This window comes from Synchytrium microbalum, assembly GCF_006535985.1.
Source record: "Synchytrium microbalum strain JEL517 chromosome Unknown SmJEL517_scf0006, whole genome shotgun sequence".
Taxonomy (NCBI): domain Eukaryota; kingdom Fungi; phylum Chytridiomycota; class Chytridiomycetes; order Synchytriales; family Synchytriaceae; genus Synchytrium; species Synchytrium microbalum.
Window position 1 is genome coordinate 366,954 of NW_022158355.1, and position 20,401 is coordinate 387,354.

The window sequence follows — 20,401 nt, forward strand, 5'->3', positions numbered from 1 at the left end:
CCGCTCGTATATTCCTCGCTCTTGTCATTACCCATGTATTCGTGAACGTTTTTGTATGCGAATTGTCATTTAACTCATGATGTGTCGTCATTTTGGGGAAGGAACTGATGTTTCGTTAGGCACGCGGATCGTCATTCAACATTCAACCCATGAACTCAAGGAACATTCGACCTTTGGACGCGTGTGACGCGTCAGAATCCGTCTAATTTCTCCTGTCCTTCACGTCAACTCCCCACAAACGCTGACTCTTGCCCAAGCAAACAGGAAGCGATCGTTTAAACGATACTACCTTCTAAAACATCGCATCAGGCTACATACTTGATAAATTCCAGTTGTCTGCTAGACGAGTGAACGGTGTTTTTGAAAGCTTTATCGAAAAGGAACAGGCAGCACGATGAACTTCGCAGGTGAGAAAGAGCATGACGAAGACAACAATGACATAGAAGTTCATGTCTTTATGTGGCATTTTCCATATCCAATGCTCAAACAGTCCCCTTTCTATAGCCTCATATTCAAATTCCAAACTCATCAAAATCTCTCCAGGATGGAGTCAAGTGAAACTACGAAAACGCTCAACCCAAAACGAAATTCGGCAAGAAAAATCGACGCGTTTGATTGTTACATTCCTTGTTTACGTTTTCGCTAATTGGAAGTAACGGTTTTTTCTTTGTAAACATTAGACGTATCGCAAACCAATTCATGACAACGATTGAACTCGTAATGTCTTCCAAAGGACATTCGATTCTTATTGTGGGAGATGATGAGATTGGGTTTGATATGTGGTAAGGTTTTCGTTTCTGCAATTCAGAGCTTTAACTTAGAAACATGAATGCATTTGCAGTTTAAGTCAAAACATGGGATTCTCAACAATCATTTCCTCATTTCTGTATTAGCGTCAAGACCATCACGGCTACTTTTGGTTGCAACCAAAAACACTCTCAAATCCAATCTACTCAAGGATATGCAAAAGGAGGCCGTGATGATGGAGGAGGATACAAGTCGCGAGGGCAAGATCATGAGGTATTTCTCACTCACCAAGGTGCAAAACTCATTGATTACGTGCGAAGAGCGTCCTCAGACTCATTTTTTTAGCGATGGTTGCAGTGCCAAAAAAATTCAATTTGGAAGATAGTTGCTTGACACAACTGTTGGAGTACGTTGTTTTTCTACTCAAGTATAATCTGTGCAAATATTACATTGTTCTGACTCTTTAATTCTTGATGTAGGGATGCTGGTTTGATGCGAAACGTATACGTTGACGTACTGGATGATGTGTCTCAGCTACTCGTGAATGGGGTGACTGAGGAAGACGTGAAAAAGGCGTAAGCAGTGAAGTGGCTTCTTTTTTCTCTCGCCCAATTCGTCACACATTACATCCCTTCCTAGTGTCGATATTGTATACAGCACATTCAACAAGCACCCAACTCCACCAACGCACTCGTATACATCATCAGCGACAACTATGGATACTCCCTCTCCGCCATCAACATGGTCTTCTGAAGAATCGAATACTCCATCAACGTGGTCTTCTTCTGATGATGCTTCCACACCTCATGAAATCAGTACCAATTCCACTACAAGCTGGTCGACTACTACCAGTGGTGAATGGTTTCCAATGGCTGGTGACACCATATCACCACTATCACCATACTCTGTATTGACTTCTCCATCATCAGCATCAGTATTATCAAACATCACCAATTCGAGATCTATGGAATCCGTTACTACAGATGCTGAATTCAAGGATGGTGGTGGTGGTGGTTTGAAAAAGAAATGGAGTGCTTCAGTTCCGTGGTTGTCCCAGCTCACGAAGTTGGATGAGCTTGATGCTTTTTATGATGATTGGTTTGCTGGTTGAGATGAGAGAAAAAGAGAGAGAGAATTCGTGTTTTCACAAAGGAGGAGCATGTATACGAGTTGTTTTTCGCAAGCTATGGTAGAAGAAAAAAGGGGTGTTCAAAAGGCCAAAAAGAATAATTATTAGCTGTATTGCTCTTTGTTCAAAGCTAGGAATAGATGCTCTTGTATGTGTATTTCAACATGATATTATTATTTGTTGATTATGTTGTTTGTGTCGTTTTGTTTTGATCATTGAGAAGTGAAACAGGAATGAATGATACTGAAGAGTCTTAAACGTGCATTGTGAATCAAATTCAGACAGATAAATAATGAATATTATCATGATAATATAACTGTTCAGCATCGTACCTCCATACTGATGTAACAAGATCGCACCCCAAAAAACTCGCACTGCAAGCATTGCCTATAGACCTTGATGTCCAGCAACCTTCACATCCAACACACCATCACCAAGGTAATGAGTACAACTCTTGCCACCACCTTTAGCAACCTTCTTCTCTCCAGCACTACCGCCACTATCATGTTTATGAGTGCTGGTAGCAATCATAGTCAGATTCTTCCCACGTAGAGAGACCAGAGCATGGAGTATCTTCTGGCAGGTATCCTGACCCGTAGAAGGATACGACGCGGTCGTGTGATGGAGTCTGTGCTTTGTTGTATCCTATTAATGAGTGTGGGTGTTGGTATTGAAATGATTAAGAAATGCCAAGGCGACAAAAGGAGAGGCGATAACAATTGAAGGTTGGATGAAGCCAGACACACCATGTGAGTACCCTTCAGAGTACCCCGCCTCGTAAAGCTTTTGCTGGCGCGGCTCCAAGGTGATGGGATACAGCAGCCTGCCAAAAAGGCCGACCGGTAATAAGCACGTATCCAACAAGTTGGCAGACACTCAATCACAACTCACTGTATGAGCTGTACTAATCGCCGCAGTACGAATCTCATCTGGCGCAGGTGTAGTGATAGCTTTCAAGCTGTGTGATTGTAAGGTGGTATTACTCACGACGGCTGATGGAGTTGCTGGGGTTGCAACAACAGTATGTTCAAAAGATACAGCATTTGCTGGCTTTTGGGTAGCGCAGATGCTGATAGTGCATCGTTTGGGATGATGATGAGGAGGAATGTTAGGAGTGTTGTGAGGATGAGCTTGAAGAAGGAGCATGATGAGTAAGACGATTGTTGTGACAGTATGGATTGTTTTGAATGTAAGACGAGAGGTTTTGTTTGTGATTCAGAAGTAAGTGTTTATTTAAGATCGTGTGGGAAGGTTTGCTGTTTGACAAAACGAATAGTAACGCACGGTTGTATTACAGCTTGACGGTTGGTGTCTCATCAACGAGGTAATACCGTTCTCCGAGTCTGCCAGGTCCTAAGAACTTTTCGCCGACGAGAGAGTGGTATGGGCGGAATAGGTCGGCAACGTTTTCCAATGTTCTACAATTAAAACAGTTTCAGAGTTTCTCCTGACAAGCAACAGAAAAGGAGTAAACAAGGCGCACACTGATTTCCCCAGTCCCGGCACCTGACTAACATACTGCTGAGACGCTCTCGTCCTGGTATTATACGTCGAGGTGATGTCGGCAATATACGGTGTTAGTTTAAACTTGGCAGGCAGATTCAGTGCTTTGATTTTGTCATCTATGACTCGTTCGAATCCATTTCTGCGATATGAGTGTATGTATGCGTCCTACCACCAAAAAAAGGGTGAGTAGCGTACGGGTATCAAGGCTTTAACTGTACATATACCTCGTAAAACACGACTTTGACTTTACCGAGCCATGCCAGTATAGCGGATCGACACACTAGCTGATGATCAACGTGTTCTCCAATCGAGAGAGGGACGTAGAATGTAGCAAATGGCAGTTGTTTGGCGATTCCTTCCAGGATTGGCACCAGTTGACTCGGCAGCACGTCATTCGGATTTGGAGGTGCAAAGAGCGTCTTATCGCTCACATAACTATCAATTGAAGTATTTAGCTTCCACAAATGACCAAACTCTGTTACATACCAAAAACACACCTCTTCTGATCCCGATAAATCGCATCCAAAAGCCCAAGATGCACCAACCGCGCACCTAACATCTCTTGTGCATTCACATCTTCGACACGACGAGCGGCATAGATCTGTTCAGGAGCTTGAGCCCTCCATGTTGAATGGAATTGATGTACGAATGCACTCCACGGTTTGGGAGGCGTGTCGGCCGTTAGGGCTGTGACGGTTACGACGGTCGATAGTGGCGTTAGGGATGCGATCAGGCCGCCACAGCTGAATACTACGTCATCGAGATGGGGCGAGAGGAAGATGTGGTGGGTGTTGCTTGGGAGGGTTGGTGACGTGTCAGTCATGTCTGTGAGAGTTTGGGAGACAGTTAGATGTGTAGTGGATGCAAAACATGAGTGATCTCTCCTCTCGCTACGCCCTTACCTTCTATGCAATTCTCTAAGCTTCAGTTGGGTGTTTTGACAAAACGTCAATGCTCCAAGTTGAAGGAGAAACACTGGCATCAAATTGACCTCGAAATCGAATAAGTGAAATAACTCTCTGTAGCTCTCTTCCTTTTCTTTAGGTCCGTGGTAATAGGATGAAGCTTTCCAGAAGCATTGCCAGATGCAGGTTTCAAATAGCACATGTCAATCACGTTATAATACGCAATGCCTCATCATCAAGCAAGCCGAAACCCAGTAGCGATGACCCGGTTGATTCATCGTCCTCGTCTAAACCGACATCGGACAAGGAAATCCCAACATCAGATCGATCAACAGAGAAACCCACAAATCCAGATCCAGTCGACGTGTTAAGCTTGGATCTAGTTGCAAAACATGGTGTAGATGGCCTGAACTCGCTGAAACCTGAGGAGATTGTAAAGGAGGTCTCGAAACTTGGAGCTGATTTGAAACCTGGAGCTGACGACACGATGGTGTTTTCGAATCCTAGCATCACGAGACGAACTGCACGTGTGAAGAGTGGATCGTTTAGTGAACGTGTCGTGCCAGTACCATTATCGGTTGTAGTGAGCAATGAGGTGCCAATAATGCGTTCTTTGCTTTCGAGGATCCAGCATCCAAAGGCACCGGATGGAGTTAATATGTCTCTGCTTAAAAATAACAGTAAATTTCCATCGCAGTAACTTCTTATTTAAATTTATACTAAACTTCTTTCTCGGCAAGCAGATGTGCATAATATCAAGAAAGTGCCATCACTACAATCCTTTCCGCATCCATTGCATGCTTCAACTCTCTCAGAGCTGAGGGCTATAATTAGAACTCTAGTAGAACCACCGTTTGCGTTAGCAAGAGGTAAAGACGCACCATCAAGAGAGAAAATTCCTAGTCAGTCTAGTGGAATTGTAGTGCTCTCGAGCCCTTTCAGGGGATCAGAAAAGTATCTTCAAGCTATAATAGAATCGCTAGCTGCCGAACTTCATGCTTCATATCTATCTATAACCACAATGGATCTCTTTGAACGTATGTCTGGCTATGAGGTGCTCGCCAACCCTCCAATAAAACAGCCCAGTAGTGACTCTGGTGGCTGGCCAAGGGCTGCAGAGGGAGGACGGAGACGAGGTCCCAAATTTGGGCTTGGAAATATTGGAGTGGTCAGTATAGGTTTGAATGGTAGTGGTGGAATGGTGATGAACAACGGCCAAGAAAACGATAATGCAGATCAGAAGGAGACGGATTCTCCGTTTCTTCCATACCCGTATTATAAACCGTACACGATTCATGGAAAGCCCATGTCTTTGATAACATCTCGAGTATCATCAACAACAGTAGATAAACCGGAACAGATTACATTAATTCAGGCAGCGTTTGACATATTTTTCGCTGGTCTTGTAGACAAATTGGTGCCCACAACTCGCCCGCTTATAATTTATTACGAAGACCTCATGCAGCTGTTAAAATCCCCATCACTGAATCTCCAAGATACTCTCTCTGCCATTCAACAAGCTATAGGTAAAGCCCGAAGCTCTCGTCTCCCTGTAGTATTGATTGCCCCGTCCACGCCCACTTTTAATAAACGAGGTGGCAAATCGCAAGCAGGTGGTTCCATAGAGTCTGCATTGATGGCCTCTTTAAGTGGACGACATGATGATGATACTCACGTAGATCCTGCTGACGAGGACTCGTCGTCGGGCGGATCAGAGAATCCATTAGAGGGGATGATGGGAGGCTCGAAGAAGCCTCAAAGAGCTGTAAAGTTTGATACACCGCTTGATGAGTGGATTGGAGTATCCACTGTAAATGTTTACCCGCCTTTAGACAAGACGGGAATGAAAACATTTTTGGATAAGATGAAGGCAGACTGTAAAGTTATATATAGAGACTATAACGCCAAGGAGATTGATATCGTAGCTCACGCAGCAGATGTGGATTTTGGGAACGCAACAACCGCTGACTCGTTTCTTCGAAGTAATCCCAGCATAGCTGGTATTTTGGAAGAACGACCACTGTCTATACCCGAAATTGAGAAAATAGTATTTATGGCTTCCAGTCACCAAGAGACTCCCAGCACCAAGGCATTAGAAACCTCAATTAGCATATTCAATCATTCTCAGACCGCCCTGGCAACCCTCGCAGGTGGTGTAGAATTCAGTGGGTTGTTTGCCAATCCGAGAGATCGGTTGCGGCTTAATCAACATGAAGAGAAACTGCTCGCAGCTTGCTATCTCCCACCGTCTGCCTCTGGAACATCATTCTCGAACATCGGTGGCCTCGCCAAGACTAAGCAGACTATAGATGAGCTGATACGGTTGCCGTTGAGAAGGCCGGATCTTTTTAAAACTGGTATCTTAAAGTCATCCACTTCTGGTGTCTTGCTGTTTGGACCGCCAGGAACGGGAAAGACCCTGTTGGCAAAAGCTGTTGCTCATGAATCTGGGGCAAATTTTTTGAGTGTTTCGATGTCTAGTTTAAGCTCGATGTGGGGTACGTTGAAAAATGTTCAATATTCTTCAAATTCGACATCTGTGCCAAAACTTTTTTTTTGTCTAGTGGGCGAGAATGAGAAGAATGTGAAGAGTCTCTTCAGTCTTGCTAGGTACAGAATTACTGTCGTCTTTATGAATTTGTCCTTGCATGTCACTTGTGATGCTGACGATTGTTGAATAGAAAAATGCGTCCTTCGGTGATTTTCGTCGATGTAAACCCCGTTTTGTTGTTTTTATCTCACTGAGACACGTATCTCACATAGCTTGATAGGAAATTGATGCCTTGTTAAGAGCTAGAGCTAGAAATCAGCCGAGTTATGTGACCTCTACAATCAACGAGTAAGTTAGGAATTACCAACTTTGTTCAACACAGACACGTAAATGTGATACATTGACGCATTTAGGTTTATGCTTGAATGGGATGGTCTGAACTCTGAGAACAATGGAGTTATAGTTGTTGGAGCGACAAATCGACCAATGGTAAAAAAACGAATGACAGTAGCTCATTGAAGCGACCAAACCCCAAATTCACTCACTGAACTAATGATTAGGACCTTGATGAAGCTGTTTTAAGACGTCTTCCTCGTCGAATTTTGGTCAACCTGCCGGATGTCAATGAGCGAGTTGAAATCTTGAATGTCCTCCTTCGTGATGAAGTAGTCGAAGATTCGTCAAAGTCTCGGGGCGAAATCATCAAAGAGGTGGCCGACAGGACTAAAGATTTTAGTGGTTCTGATTTGAAGAATTTGTGTATCGCAGCTGGTAAGGCATTTACACCAGCCTTATACAAGTCTGTATACCTTATTACCTTTTGTCTTCAACACAGCATTAAATGCCCTACGAGAACAAATTCTTCCACATACTGCTGATACGGACTTGTCACGAGTACTGCATCTACATCACTTTGTAAAACCACTAGAAGGTGGCGAGATTGTCGCTTCCATATCAGACAAGGCCGAACTATCAAAATCTCTAGAAGAATGGAACAAGGTGTATGGAACTGCTACGGGTTACTTGAGAGGACCAGGAGGATGGGGATATAGATAGTAGAAGTTGGCTTGTAAGAGTATCTATTATATACACTTGCATAATCTTCCACTCGAACGAATTGCACAAAGCACTGTTTTATACTGTTTGGCTATCAACTTCAAAGCGCCATTACTGAAGTACTCTTACTGATGTGGTGTTCCAAATTCACCTTTTGCTTCGTTTCCACATCTCAAAGTTACGTCGCCCAGGGAGCCTCAACGATGAGACTCCACAGGGCAATCATTGCGAGCGTGGCGCTCCTACGATATGCTGTCCCTCTCCAGCTGTAAGCTTCTCCGTTCATCTATTTCGACTTGTTTACTAACCACCCACGGTTTTCTCAGAAGACGCAGGCCGAGATTACAACCCAACTGGACTGTTAGACAATTTGCAACCTCGAGGATTGTAGCCCACCCGTCCGCATCTCCCGAGCTGAAGCCAGTCCCACCAGTTTTAAGGGAAACGTATCTGAGGATTAAATTTCCTAGATCTGACGACCATGCCGATTATCACTACCAGTGGTTGAGACATAATTGTCCTTGTCTCAATGGTGAAGTACATAACCTATGAAAACACTTTTATGCTCTAAATTAACATCTAATCACACTAGGCTGCCGGCATCCCAAAACTCTCGAACGAATGATTGACTCCACCGATTTTCCAGCTGATATCAGACCTAAAACAGTCTCTTCGAACGAAACTGGAATCCATATTATATGGGACGATGATCATGTCTCTGATCTTACGTACGAGTTTCTTCGTGCAAACGCATACGGATTAAACAGACGTGAAGTCCTCCCACCAAGCAGTGACTTGGGAGCAGTGTCGCTCAACTTTGAAGCCTTTGGCAAAGTTAACTCGTCTAGAGTGGACAAGGTGTCTGAGTTTCGAAGAGCTATGGGCTCAAAGTTGAGTGACTCGGGCTTGGTTATTGGTAATGATAAGTTACATACACAATTTACAACTTCCCTGACGTAACGACCACACGCACGCCTTAGTTCGAAACTTTGGATTTGATACCGAGGCTCTCATATTGCACTTGATTCCCGAAGGATGTGAAGTCGTCCCAACGCATTTTGGAAGGATAGAAGATCTGAAAACCGACAACACCACTAATAGCAATACTGGCAAGTCTTCATTGGTGTTCTCGCCTATCCCTCTGTAAACGCGTTTCTAACCTCCTCATTGTTAGATCAATTGGGATGTAAGTCAAACCGATATAAGCAGCGAAAGCTGAATTGCTAATCAAATTCATTCCACTGTTATCGAACTGCAGACACAGATGCACCAGTAGACGTTCACACCGACCAGCCCTTCCTCCCAAATCCACCAGGAATGCAGCTCCTGCAATCCATCGTAGCAGCAGATCAAGGTTACCACCACTCTTCATATCCCCAACTTGCATCGCTCACTCCTCCTCTAATTCCATTAGGAGGAGAAAGCTACCTCTGCGACATCAAACAAGCCGCCCGGTATCTCAAATTAGTCGACGAACGAGCCTTCGAGCTTCTCTCACAAGTGCCAGTCAGATTCGATCGTAAACAAGCGACATTCTCAAAACTGCATGTCGCGCCGATACTGCAGGTAGATGGGAATGGAGAGCTGGTGCAAGTGCGGTACTCGTACTTTACACATGCGCCGCATGTTGGGGTGGCTTTTGAAAGGATGAGGGAGTTTTATCGGGCGTATAACGAGTTTTCGCTGGTGAGTTGTGGCGATTTCGGTTCTTGTTTCGGAATTAAGGCGTTTTCTCTGACCGTTTTTGCTTCAATTATAGCTATGTGTAAGTGTGTCTTTATGCAACAGAATTCAGACGGATTGCTTATCAGATTTTTTTTTTCGAGTTTAGCGCAACCCCCGATTCCAATATCGTACACTTCTCAAACCGGGTGACTTTGTGTTGTATGATAATTTCAGGATGCTGCATGCACGAACCAAGTTCACTGGGCCACGGCATGTACGAGGAGTGTATTTCAACACGCAAGACGTGATAAGTCGTCTTGTCAATGGCAGGTGAATTGGAGAGAAGGAGATTACTGATTAGGATTTGCACACAACGTGTCGTTTGGGGTCAAATGCAGTGAAAGCAATCGCGGCTGCAAATAGTGTTAGTAACAGTATCAGTAAGGAATAAAATAACTAATAGATAAATAAATAATATCACATATACCACCCTTTTTTCAATGCTAGTTACAAGAAGCAAGAGGATGATATAGACAGGATTCGCTGTAAGAGTAATTATTATATACACTGCACAATGAGCCTCATTCGTAGCTATACAAAGATTATGCTGTTCCGCTAGCAACACCAAACGGCGACTTGCTGAAATACTCGGCAATAAGTGCAAACTTGTCGTCTGCTCGATCCAGTTGTCGCAGAAAAACATCGTGCTTTCCATGATTGGCTTCCTGTGTAGCTACCAACTCCTTCACGACTCTGTGATCTGGAGCACATCTGTTCAAGAGACGAAAAACGAAGGACGTGAGCAGAAAAAACGAACTAGAATAGTAAAGTATTTCCAGACCTTGGACACTCCAAATCAGCATCTCCCAAACACCTTTGATGATACGAATGCTTGCAGAGGAAGTGAATGGTAGGCAGTTCGAGAGGGGCTGAACATGATGAGCAACGTGTCACTTGGAAGATTACAGGGCTAGTTCAAGGGATCGAGTATTAAGAGTTCTGATTGTCACAGTTCAACATAAACACTCACTTGTTCTTGAACTCATCAATCTGAGCTCTCATTCGATCAGTCTCTTCCTTGTATCCGCGAATAACTTTTTGATCCTAGATTTTCGCAACCACAAAAACGTTAGCACTTCGCGACGACCTTCGCATGTTTCGCTCAAACTTACTTCATCAATCGACCGCTTCTCATTCTCAATCCTCTTGATGAGATAGTCTCTCACCATCCCCAAGGTGACAGATGAGTTTCTAGCCAATACTTGGACGACACCTAACGGCGGTAGCAAGTTCCGGCGATCGATTTGATCTAGCACTTGTGTTAGTGCTGTGGCTGCATCGGTGGATGAAGATGATTGTTCGGCAAAGTGAGCGAGAGATCGTGTCCATAGTGATGAGTCCTTGTCACTGTCCACAAGCAAAAGGTCCCGTTTTTTGTCAGAAACGTGGCAACGGAATAACTACTTGTGTTCAAAATGTACTTACCCGTATTTCTTACACGAATCTATAATGCCTGCTACATCGTTACGGTCAATGTAGTACTGCAAGATTCCGCTATGTCTATAATGCGATTTAGAGGTCATGAATCAGACATATTTTGCTCAACCGACTGCATTTTCTTCTGCTTGATCAATACTCACAATCCCATCTTTTCATACAGAAAGAGCGTTCCAGCAGAAAATGAATGCATCTCACACAATACCAAAGCATGATCCACGTCATAGTTGGACTAGAGCGAGAAAAAGATTCAACGTTATGCGCTTCAATCTAGTCAGAGTTTCGACTCGCCACTCACCTGAGGATTCCTCAACAAATCCATAGCTCGAGACTGCCTTTCCTTCTTCAGCGTCTCCGCACCATCACCAGAAACATCATCCAAATACAATTCCAACAAGGTATTACAAATCACTCGCATACTTTCACTACTCAATTCTCGGCGTTCTGGTGGAGCAGGAGGTGTTATAGGAGAAGATCCAACCAAACCACCAATACCAGTATCAGGAGTAAGAGCTGGTTTCTTGCCCTTATCCTTTCCTACTACAACGGAAGCCTGTATCGATGCAACAACAGGAGATATACCATTATTACTATGATTCTGACTATCCAAGACGCGTTCCAGGAATTCTATACACCATTCAGGGCGTCCAACAAACAAATGAATGAATTGTTCCGGATTGGTATTGGTCGTGGTGTTACTCGTACACAGTTTCACTAGCAGATCAGCGACTTGCTTGGGCATTTCCTTGACTATGAGGGTCCCGTATCTTTTCAATGCCCTCGTTGCTTCTATCGGAGACAGTGTAGCCAAATACCGGACAGTCAATGAGTATTCCTTTAAATCTTCAACCTGGATTGCCAGGTACAAGTCATGCTGACCATGCTTCTCAGCAAGCCATAATGCATGCTCGTGATATCCTGCTTGTCGACATACACGTATAGCGGTTTCTACATCGAAATTGGCTCCACCTACTCCATCAGCACCTCGTATAAACTCGTACAGTTTACGAGCATCACGAAGCTTGGTATAACAATTGAGTAGCAGTGTAGTATGGTCTGGTCCAGCCAATCCCAATTCATGGAGCCGCGATAAATATGACGTAAGATTATGTATACGTTGGGCATCTAAAAACTTTCGAATGACATATGATGGTTCGAGCTGTCCGGCAGTCATGAGATATTGTGCCATGGCAGCATCGAATTCGCCTTTGGCGTATAGATGATCACCATAGCGTCGATAGATTTCTACAACTGTGCCGTAATCGTATTCACCACCGCTACCAGGAGCTGGAGGAGTGGCTTCTATTGACGATTCGTCTACGGGACTTTGAGCCATACCAGATATAACGGCCGACGCTTGTGTTTGTGATGTGACGATATTAATGGCGAGAGTATACATGTTTTTCTTGAAGAGCAAATCCAGTTTTGTTGACAAGTCCTTGTCTTCCAACCGAAACATCTAAACATTTGTTGTTAGTTTGAATGGAGGCAATTTGATTTTGAGCTTCTCGGCTAGAAAAAGAGCAAGATTCTCCAAACGGATACCTTCTTGTCACGAGTAACAACCAAAAGTTCACCCCATTCACTCAACACACACAATATAGGTATACCCCGCTCATCAACACCAGATCCAGTCAATCCAAACGTTCCCGTGTAGGCTATATACTTGTTTTTCAAATCATACAGCGTCAGGATGGTACCCGTAGACGATTCACCATAAGCAGCGACGGCCGATGGTGTTGAACCAGATGAAGTGACTGCACTACGAGTACCACTAGACACTATAGCGACATAGCCTCGAAACCAAGTCATGGATACCTTGTCGTCTGTAAATCGCAAGAATAAATTTTTAGTCCTGCAGGCAAAAAGAACAGGGTTTGCATCGTGACCAACCATCAATGATGAAACAAGGACCACGACCATCTGGCCCATAAAAGTAAACCGCCTATACTTGTACTTCAATTAAACGGTCTAAAGATATGAGATCCATCTCAGACCACTATACCTCTCGTCGCCCAATAACCATTTCTTGATTGTCATCAGTATTTGTAAGTATCGCACAGCCTACATCACAACCATGCTCATCCAATGTTTGCTAAATGTATTGTGGAGTCACCGTCACGTAACTGAACAAAAGAAGTAAAAGAGGTATACCTTAATATCTTTGTTGGATGTGATGCATGTAAGCACCTTGGCCAGTGTGATGATATACAGAGTCGTCGATTTGCCATCTTCACGGAATCCCAGACCTGTGATTATGCGAAATTTAGTATAGCGAATCTGCAACAGGGCCTAAGTTGCGACCACACCCACCAGTAATACACTCGCTACCCTCATGTATAGTCTTTTGCTTGGTAAATCGATCTCGTGATATATCGCCTCTGACGAGGATGACGACACCATTCTCCATACCTACGGCGATCTGTGTCATGTTTTCCAAAACTGCAAAGGCAGTAACCTGTGAGATTCGGTGTGAGTAGACGTCCTTGTAGAGATGAGGTTGTTTTTTGGCTTACAGGAAACACTTTATTTCCATGCTGCAATTTAGTCGATCGAGCCAACACAGGACTCCGTGATCCCTTCTCAGTCTTGTCCATATTCCACACTTTGAGGGTTGGAACATTGTTGTCTTCATCCTAAGTCCAAGAGGAAAAGATAAGTAAACATTCCAAGAAAGCATAACAATCAACTTGCAACTTCCATACTCCAATAGTAACCAACACATTCTTCTGCTTCAACATCTTCAAATGTGTCACTCGTTTATGATATGCCTGGAACGAGTATGCGACAGCCATGGTATGATCCACCATATACACAGACCCAGCAGCATCTCCAAAAAATAAATGGCCGCGTCCACTCGTCGAACTAGTTACATCCAAATCCTGTATAAAAATTTAAAGATGAAGTTGATGGTTTGATTTTCCACAATCTTTTCAATAATGCCTTGCCTGAAGCCATTGGACAGGCTTAGATGGATCTGCTGGATCAGATACGGTGTAGCGATCGACGAAATTGAATTGCCTAGAGATGGGATGGTCGTTGAGCTTTAGAATTTAGATTGCGAATAACACTTTTGAGATATGGCAGCTAGTTGTGATTAGCGACGGCTTACCTCCATTGAAGGGTCATCTTGCCTGGCTTTTATGACACGTATTCACGCCTTATTAACCACCCTTTTCACCTCTACTGCGGTTTCGACCTAGTTTGGAAGTCACCACGAGTGGAACAAGACTTAAGAAACAGCTGAAGTTCGCTTATCACGTTGACGTGGTATTGGAAGACGCCTGAGCTGTGTACAGTGATTTGAGCGACAGCGTCTGTTAAGTTGTCATGTTGGAATCTGGACAGCGACAAAAAATTGAGACGCGGTATTTCATATATTGGTGCAATTCAAACAATTTTTTATGTAATGCCGAAGACAGGAAGCTTAGTATTTACGCGTCCCCAGTAAGTCTGAGCCCACTGACGCGTGCACTATAATCCCAAAGCTTTTGGTTTGCTTCCGGATGCTTGTTTGCCCATTCTATACGTGGAACGGCCTTAGCCATTGGATTCAGTAAGAGCGGACTCTTGGAAGCAGAGTATTCAGATGATGACAAAACTAGAGCTGCTGTATCTCCCCATTCCTAGTGATGGAAACAAGATTAAGTTCCAGCTCAAAAAGTGTTTAATGTTGCGCTAGTTACCTCAACAGTTCGACCATTCTTCCAAAAGTCTCGGTTAATGTTCTTGTTGCCAAACAAGCTGTTTTCAGCTGAGATCTGGCTGTTTGTAAACAGATCCGTGTCGACTAGACCTGGTTGTTGATGGATGAAGCTTACTTCAGGATGTCGTTTTGCTAGACTCTGTTTGGTAGTAAACACGTCAGCACTTTGTCCCCTTAAAACATATATTTTCGGTCAGTATACCTCGACCAGAAGGTCCACCATAAGCGGGACTGCCGTCAATCCTTTCGTTGTACCAGACTTTTTTCCTTCAATGTCATTAAAGTCAAGTGCTTGTCCGGCATGAGCCGCAGCGAATACAAAGTGAACGCGAGAATCACGTCGGGACTTAAGCAATGGCATCAATATGTTTACCCCGACAAAACGGCATAAGTAGTCAATAGCAAAGTATTTCTCCAGTCCTTGAGGAGTAAATGGAATCAGGTCAAGAGTTGCAAGCACTTGTTCAAGAATTTGTCGACCAACCTTCATCAGTGATCTTCAATGGAGCATTTGCATTCATAAGTTGACCTGCCGTCCAAACCAAATAATCCAATCCGGCATTTTTGTTGGCATCCAAGTATGATTGCGCAAAGCGCTTTACATCCCGCATGGATTCAAGGTCGACGCGAACAAAGTTAAAATGTGCTCTCGAGTTGGGTGGAGAGAGTTTCTGGAATCTAATGACAGGTCAGGTCAGCTTTGACATGACAGTTGCATGGAATGATGGGCCGACCTTGCAATGGCCTTGTCGGCAAGATCTTGGTTTCTCCCAGCGACGTCGACACTGCATCCAAGTCTTGCTAGAGACAAGCCGACACCTAGTCCCAATCCTGTAGTACGTGTGGTAAGTAATAGTTCATCGACAGCTTGAATGGCAATTTACCTTGAGTACCACCCACTAGATTCAAATGAAGTAAAATCGTGGTAAGTAACAGTTCGTTTCGCGCGAATGTAGAGGTGTACATGACCATTATGAACCGTGAATACAAGAAAACATCAAGAACTTTCAATTCCAAGCGATCCAATGTTGAATGGGGCACCAATGCGCCGTAACTTCCAAATCTTACCAATAAGAGCTCGCTTTCCGAGCATGGAGACTCCCCGGATGGCATTACGATGTTCTTCGGTCAAGGCCTTGTTTCCAGATGCCATTTCTGATTAAGCTACCAAGTATAAATGAAGGTATGTAGCGTATGTGAACGTTACTTTCTTTGAAATTGGTTCGTGTTACTTTGAAACGACACGTCGTTCGATGGCTCTGAACAGAGCGTACCGTGACTGCGTAGAGCTAACATTCATAGTGTTATAGGCTACAAGTTATCTTACCTCTCCTATAGACCAACCTCCTATGACTTCCTGTGCTTTGCGGCAAAGTCATCGCGACACTTCAATCCTCGCGAGGATGACGCCTATCACACCTCGTGGGAATGACTATCCCGTCTCGCTCTTTAAAAACTCTCCCAACCGACAACTCTCTTCATCGTCTCCTGGACTCTTATATTTTACCAGATCTTGTTTCCAAACATGAATGCTCTTATATTTCTGCTGGTGATTCCTCTATTGCAGTTGATGCTTCAGGCTCAAGCTCAAAACTACAGTTACGATTTATCAAAGGAGTCACTCGGCTACAGATCAAACGTCTGTCAGCAGAACCAGCAATATTGTCAGCAATCTTGTTACAACAAGGGTTCTGCTCTTCCTAAAACTAACACTTGGTAAACCGACGCTCCTCGCATTGTCGCTCTATTTTAGTAACATGATCCTCAACTGACTATTTAGTGATGCATCTAATCTAGCATGGGCTTGTGTAAGTCTGCGGCAGTTGACACTTGCAATGAACAAAACGATCTCACACCTCGCCCTCTTTTCCTGTTCAGACTTGCGCTGATGGAACTAGTGGTGGTCTTGGCATCCATCGCTTTCCTATTCAAACACTGCAATGCCAAGGAGAAAGCGAAGATTGTAATCAAGCTTGTGTTGGTAGGCAATCTTGGTTCTGTTCTCAACTATTCAATCTAACAATCTTCTTTCAATAGTCACTGGTGCTTCAGAAACAGATATTCAGGCTTGCAAGAGCAAGTGTGATACCACTATGGCCTGTGGCTCCGACAATGCTGGGCATGCTTTGCTGTTGCATCTCTTTCCAATCCGTAAAACACGCTAATTTCTCTATACCGCAGAGAGCGTCGCAACTTCAATACTGGTGGATCTTCTGGAACTAGTAGTGGTGGTTCGACATCAGGGGGATCTACTTCTGTTGGCTCTGTTTCTCACCCTGCAACAAACGGCAAAGTGAACCTCACAACAGCAGATAGCGCACCAGAAAGTCCTTCGTTTAAGACTACGTCAGGCAGCACTTACTTTGAATATTTCATTTTTAATGTCATTGTATTGGTATCCCTTGTTGTAGTCACGATCTAAAATAGTGAAATTTGTAATTGAACCTATATTATTATTGAATTTAACTTCTTGACCTCGATGCTTCTCAATCTTGAATTCATGTGCACGTATTCACTTACGGTTTTGTTAAAAAACAGGTCCCTTGTGGCATTCTGAGGATTTGCTGGGACGATTCAAGTGATTTACTCTGGGGTGGCCCGCTCGCGTGGAGAAAACTCGCAAAAAGGGCCTGTCATGGAGTGGGGGTGTTTTGTTGCACATTGTGTGACAGCACAAGACTGACCTGGACGCAATTCGACACCTCACGACGACGAAAAGAGCTAGCATCATGGCCCAAACTGAAGGAACTGTCCAGGATATCTTGGCTCCACCAGACTGGGATGCTATAAGAAAAGAAATCCAAGCACTACCTGATCCATTCGCAAAACTTCGAAACGCCACAAACGTTTCACCTGCAACCCACGATGACCCATTTTGGCTTTCACCAGAGGATGTGAGTGAACATTTCATCTATATTTGTCGGGTTTCATTCCTGAGATATGTCCTTTTTCAGAACCGTCGGATTTTTTCATGTCATGACAATCGCTGATCAAACACGATTTTAGGCCGCTGTGGTTCGTACAAGTCAATATGTCCCGTATTATTTGCCGGAATCTGAACTTAGAGAAGTGTAAGTATCGTGTCTTCTTGAACTGTTTATGACTTCCAAACTGTTACACTACTGCTGGAGCTGCCTTGGCAGGGCTTCCACCTATTACTCATTCTTTTCAAACTTTGAATTAGTGACATTATATTCATCGGCTTCGGTATGACGGGCATCACTCTTGGGATCATGAAGCAATGGCGACTCAAGAAAGCCAACGTTAGAATCTACGAAAAGGTTTGGTCCACTTTTGTGAATTTTCGCTGCCAGTCTGATTTAAACGCGTGCTCACTGTCACATATACATATACCTCTAGAATTCGACTTTGGGTGGCACGTGGTTGGAGAACAAGGTACGCGTTTGCAGAACTAATAAACAAGCAGTATTGGACATTTTGACTCTAAATTATCTCTGCTCTAATTAGTATCCTGGCTGCAGATGTGACGTGACTACCCACCGATACTGCTTTCGATTCGAGAACTACAACTGGTCTGCAACATACGCAGGCTCTGATGAGGTACTGATGAGGGATCGTCTTGCACAGTTCATACTAAAGACAAACCCGTCTCTTCGATAGATCTGGGAGTACCAAAACCACTGCGTGAAGAAATACGGTGCCGACGAAGCCGTGACCTATAATGCCAGAGTAATCAACTGTGAATGGGACGAAGCTCGCTACAAATGGAAGGTCCAAGTCGACATCCAAGGCCGTATCGTGAACGATGAGTGCGACGTTCTCATGAGTGGAATCGGATTATTGAATCGACCTAGTCTTCCTGACATCAAGGGTGTTGAGACGTTTGCTGGGAAGCAGCTGCATACAGCCATGTTTGATCGTAGTTATGATTACTCGGACAAGGAAGTTGCGTTGATTGGTGGTGGGTCGTCTGCGTTGCAGACCTTCTGTGCCATGGCACCGAAATGTAAAAGAATGGATTTGTATTTGCGAACGCCAAGTTGGATGGTGAGTATGTTTGAGCTTTGCTTGGAGTTACGAAGGATGTTTTGATCTGAATTTTTTACTTTAATTATTGACCTAGGTGACCATGTTTGAGCCTGATGAGATGGGAGAAGAGCAACGAGAGTTGTTTAAAGATGGGCGATATGCTTGGAAGTATTATAAAGAAGGGGCAACGTTTGGAGAGGAATTCTTCAAGCTGGGAGGCTTCCACAATGCTGAATCGGAGGTATGTGTAAAACTGAAAGTTTGCCAAAATACTAGTTTGACGGGATGATAAAATGACTTCTCTTTTTTTCAGGTCAACAAGATGTTTACCGAAACTGCTCGAGCCAAACTGATGGAAGTGAAGGATCCAGAACTGCGTAAAAAGCTCACTCCGGACTATCCATTCGGGTGCAGACGTTTCACACCCATCAGTGACTTTTACGAAAAGTGAGTATTGTTTTGCCTTGAAAACTTCCAGTTCTTCCCATTCATGAAATTTGCCGTCTGTAGGTGCCAGCTTCCTAACGTCAATGTTCTTTTCGACACCATTGTCGAAATCAACGCCACAGGTAAATGGATGAAGTTGGAATTGCTGTCCAGAATAGATGTCTGATTCCTTCAGCGGTTTTGACACAGGGATCATCACTGCACCAAAGGAAAATCTCACTGGACCAACGACCCATCATCCGTGTGAAGCTATGGTGTTGGCTACTGGATTTGATGTCTCTTTCCGGCCGCCGTTTCCCGTCAAGGCTCGTGGTGTAACTTTGGAAGGTTGATCTATACCACATTGATGTCGTTGAAGTATGGATGACCTAACAGTTCGACTTCCATGATAGAGTTGTGGAAGGAATCACCCAACGCCTATAAGAGTGTTATGGTATGTAGTGCCAAGAAAATTCAGTTGCTATTCTTTCAATTTTTTAACTGTCACTCTTGAAAGGTTGCGGGACTACCAAACTACTTCACCGGATTGGGTCCAGTATGTTTCGCACCAAACTTCAGTAGCAAAATTCGGGAATTCGCTGACTGCTGATTCTACGTAGCTAACTCCACCACTGGCTGGAAACTTGTACCTTGACGCTGAGCAATCAGTCAACTACATGATTCAAGTAGTGCACAGGCTTCAACAGGAGAAGGGCCTGAGATACGTTGAACCTAGAGCCGACGTACAAGCTGCATTCAACGACTCCGTTCAAAAGTGGCATCGCGAGAATAAGGTAACTTGGCTTCTTCCGTGCGGCGGTTGGTACGTACGTCCAAATGGATTCGTCCTGCATTGGCCGGGATCGGGATATGACTGTAAGTGGTTGAATTGTTTGTGATTTGGGTTGTGAATTTTGTATCTTAGTTTCATCCCACGCATAGATTATGATGCAATCATGCATCCTAAATGGGAGGAAATGAATCTTGGTTATGATCACGCTGCCCTTCAGGCAAAGATGTAATGAAGGATACTTGTTGAGTTAAGAAGTCTTTTTTGTCACGGTGTGCAATCCAGAATCAAATATGAAATAAAATACGTGTTCAAAGTTGAAAAGAGTGCCATGGGAGCAAGTTCTTGTCTCTGTCGTCATCTTCGAACGACTGTGCCTATTTTGTTCACAATCACACAGATCAAGGAGAGAAAGTTAGGAGAGAAAATAGCGTGGAGATCCTCGGAAATTACCACAACTAAGACAGTCTAGACACCGTCCTGGTCACTCAAC

General features: G+C 44.0%; 3 protein-coding genes across 3 annotated transcripts; 1 reads left to right on the forward strand and 2 right to left on the reverse strand.

Moving 5' to 3' along the window:
• Positions 1–2,263: 2,263 nt before the first annotated feature.
• Positions 2,264–3,022, reverse strand: SmJEL517_g01771 (uncharacterized protein; the record flags this gene model as incomplete). The annotated part of the gene is made up of 3 exons (XM_031167699.1): positions 2,264–2,521; positions 2,646–2,699; positions 2,768–3,022. The coding sequence occupies 3 exons, from the start codon at positions 3,020–3,022 to the stop codon at positions 2,264–2,266; spliced, it is 567 nt and encodes a 188-aa protein (XP_031026415.1).
• Positions 3,023–4,441: 1,419 nt separating this feature from the next.
• SmJEL517_g01772 (uncharacterized protein) lies at positions 4,442–7,834 on the forward strand (the record flags this gene model as incomplete). The annotated part of the gene is made up of 8 exons (XM_031167700.1): positions 4,442–4,967; positions 5,031–6,785; positions 6,852–6,897; positions 6,969–6,999; positions 7,059–7,126; positions 7,192–7,267; positions 7,339–7,549; positions 7,614–7,834. The coding sequence occupies 8 exons, from the start codon at positions 4,442–4,444 to the stop codon at positions 7,832–7,834; spliced, it is 2,934 nt and encodes a 977-aa protein (XP_031026412.1).
• A 2,267-nt stretch (positions 7,835–10,101) lies between these two features.
• On the reverse strand, positions 10,102–14,125 carry SmJEL517_g01773 (uncharacterized protein; the record flags this gene model as incomplete). The annotated part of the gene is made up of 15 exons (XM_031167701.1): positions 10,102–10,270; positions 10,530–10,603; positions 10,672–10,906; positions 10,985–11,059; positions 11,140–11,228; positions 11,295–12,455; positions 12,542–12,822; positions 12,890–12,941; positions 13,002–13,091; positions 13,151–13,245; positions 13,310–13,454; positions 13,513–13,632; positions 13,702–13,878; positions 13,960–14,017; positions 14,109–14,125. 15 exons carry the CDS (start codon positions 14,123–14,125, stop codon positions 10,102–10,104), a joined length of 2,838 nt encoding a protein of 945 aa, XP_031026413.1.
• Between the last annotated feature and the right edge of the window lie 6,276 nt (positions 14,126–20,401).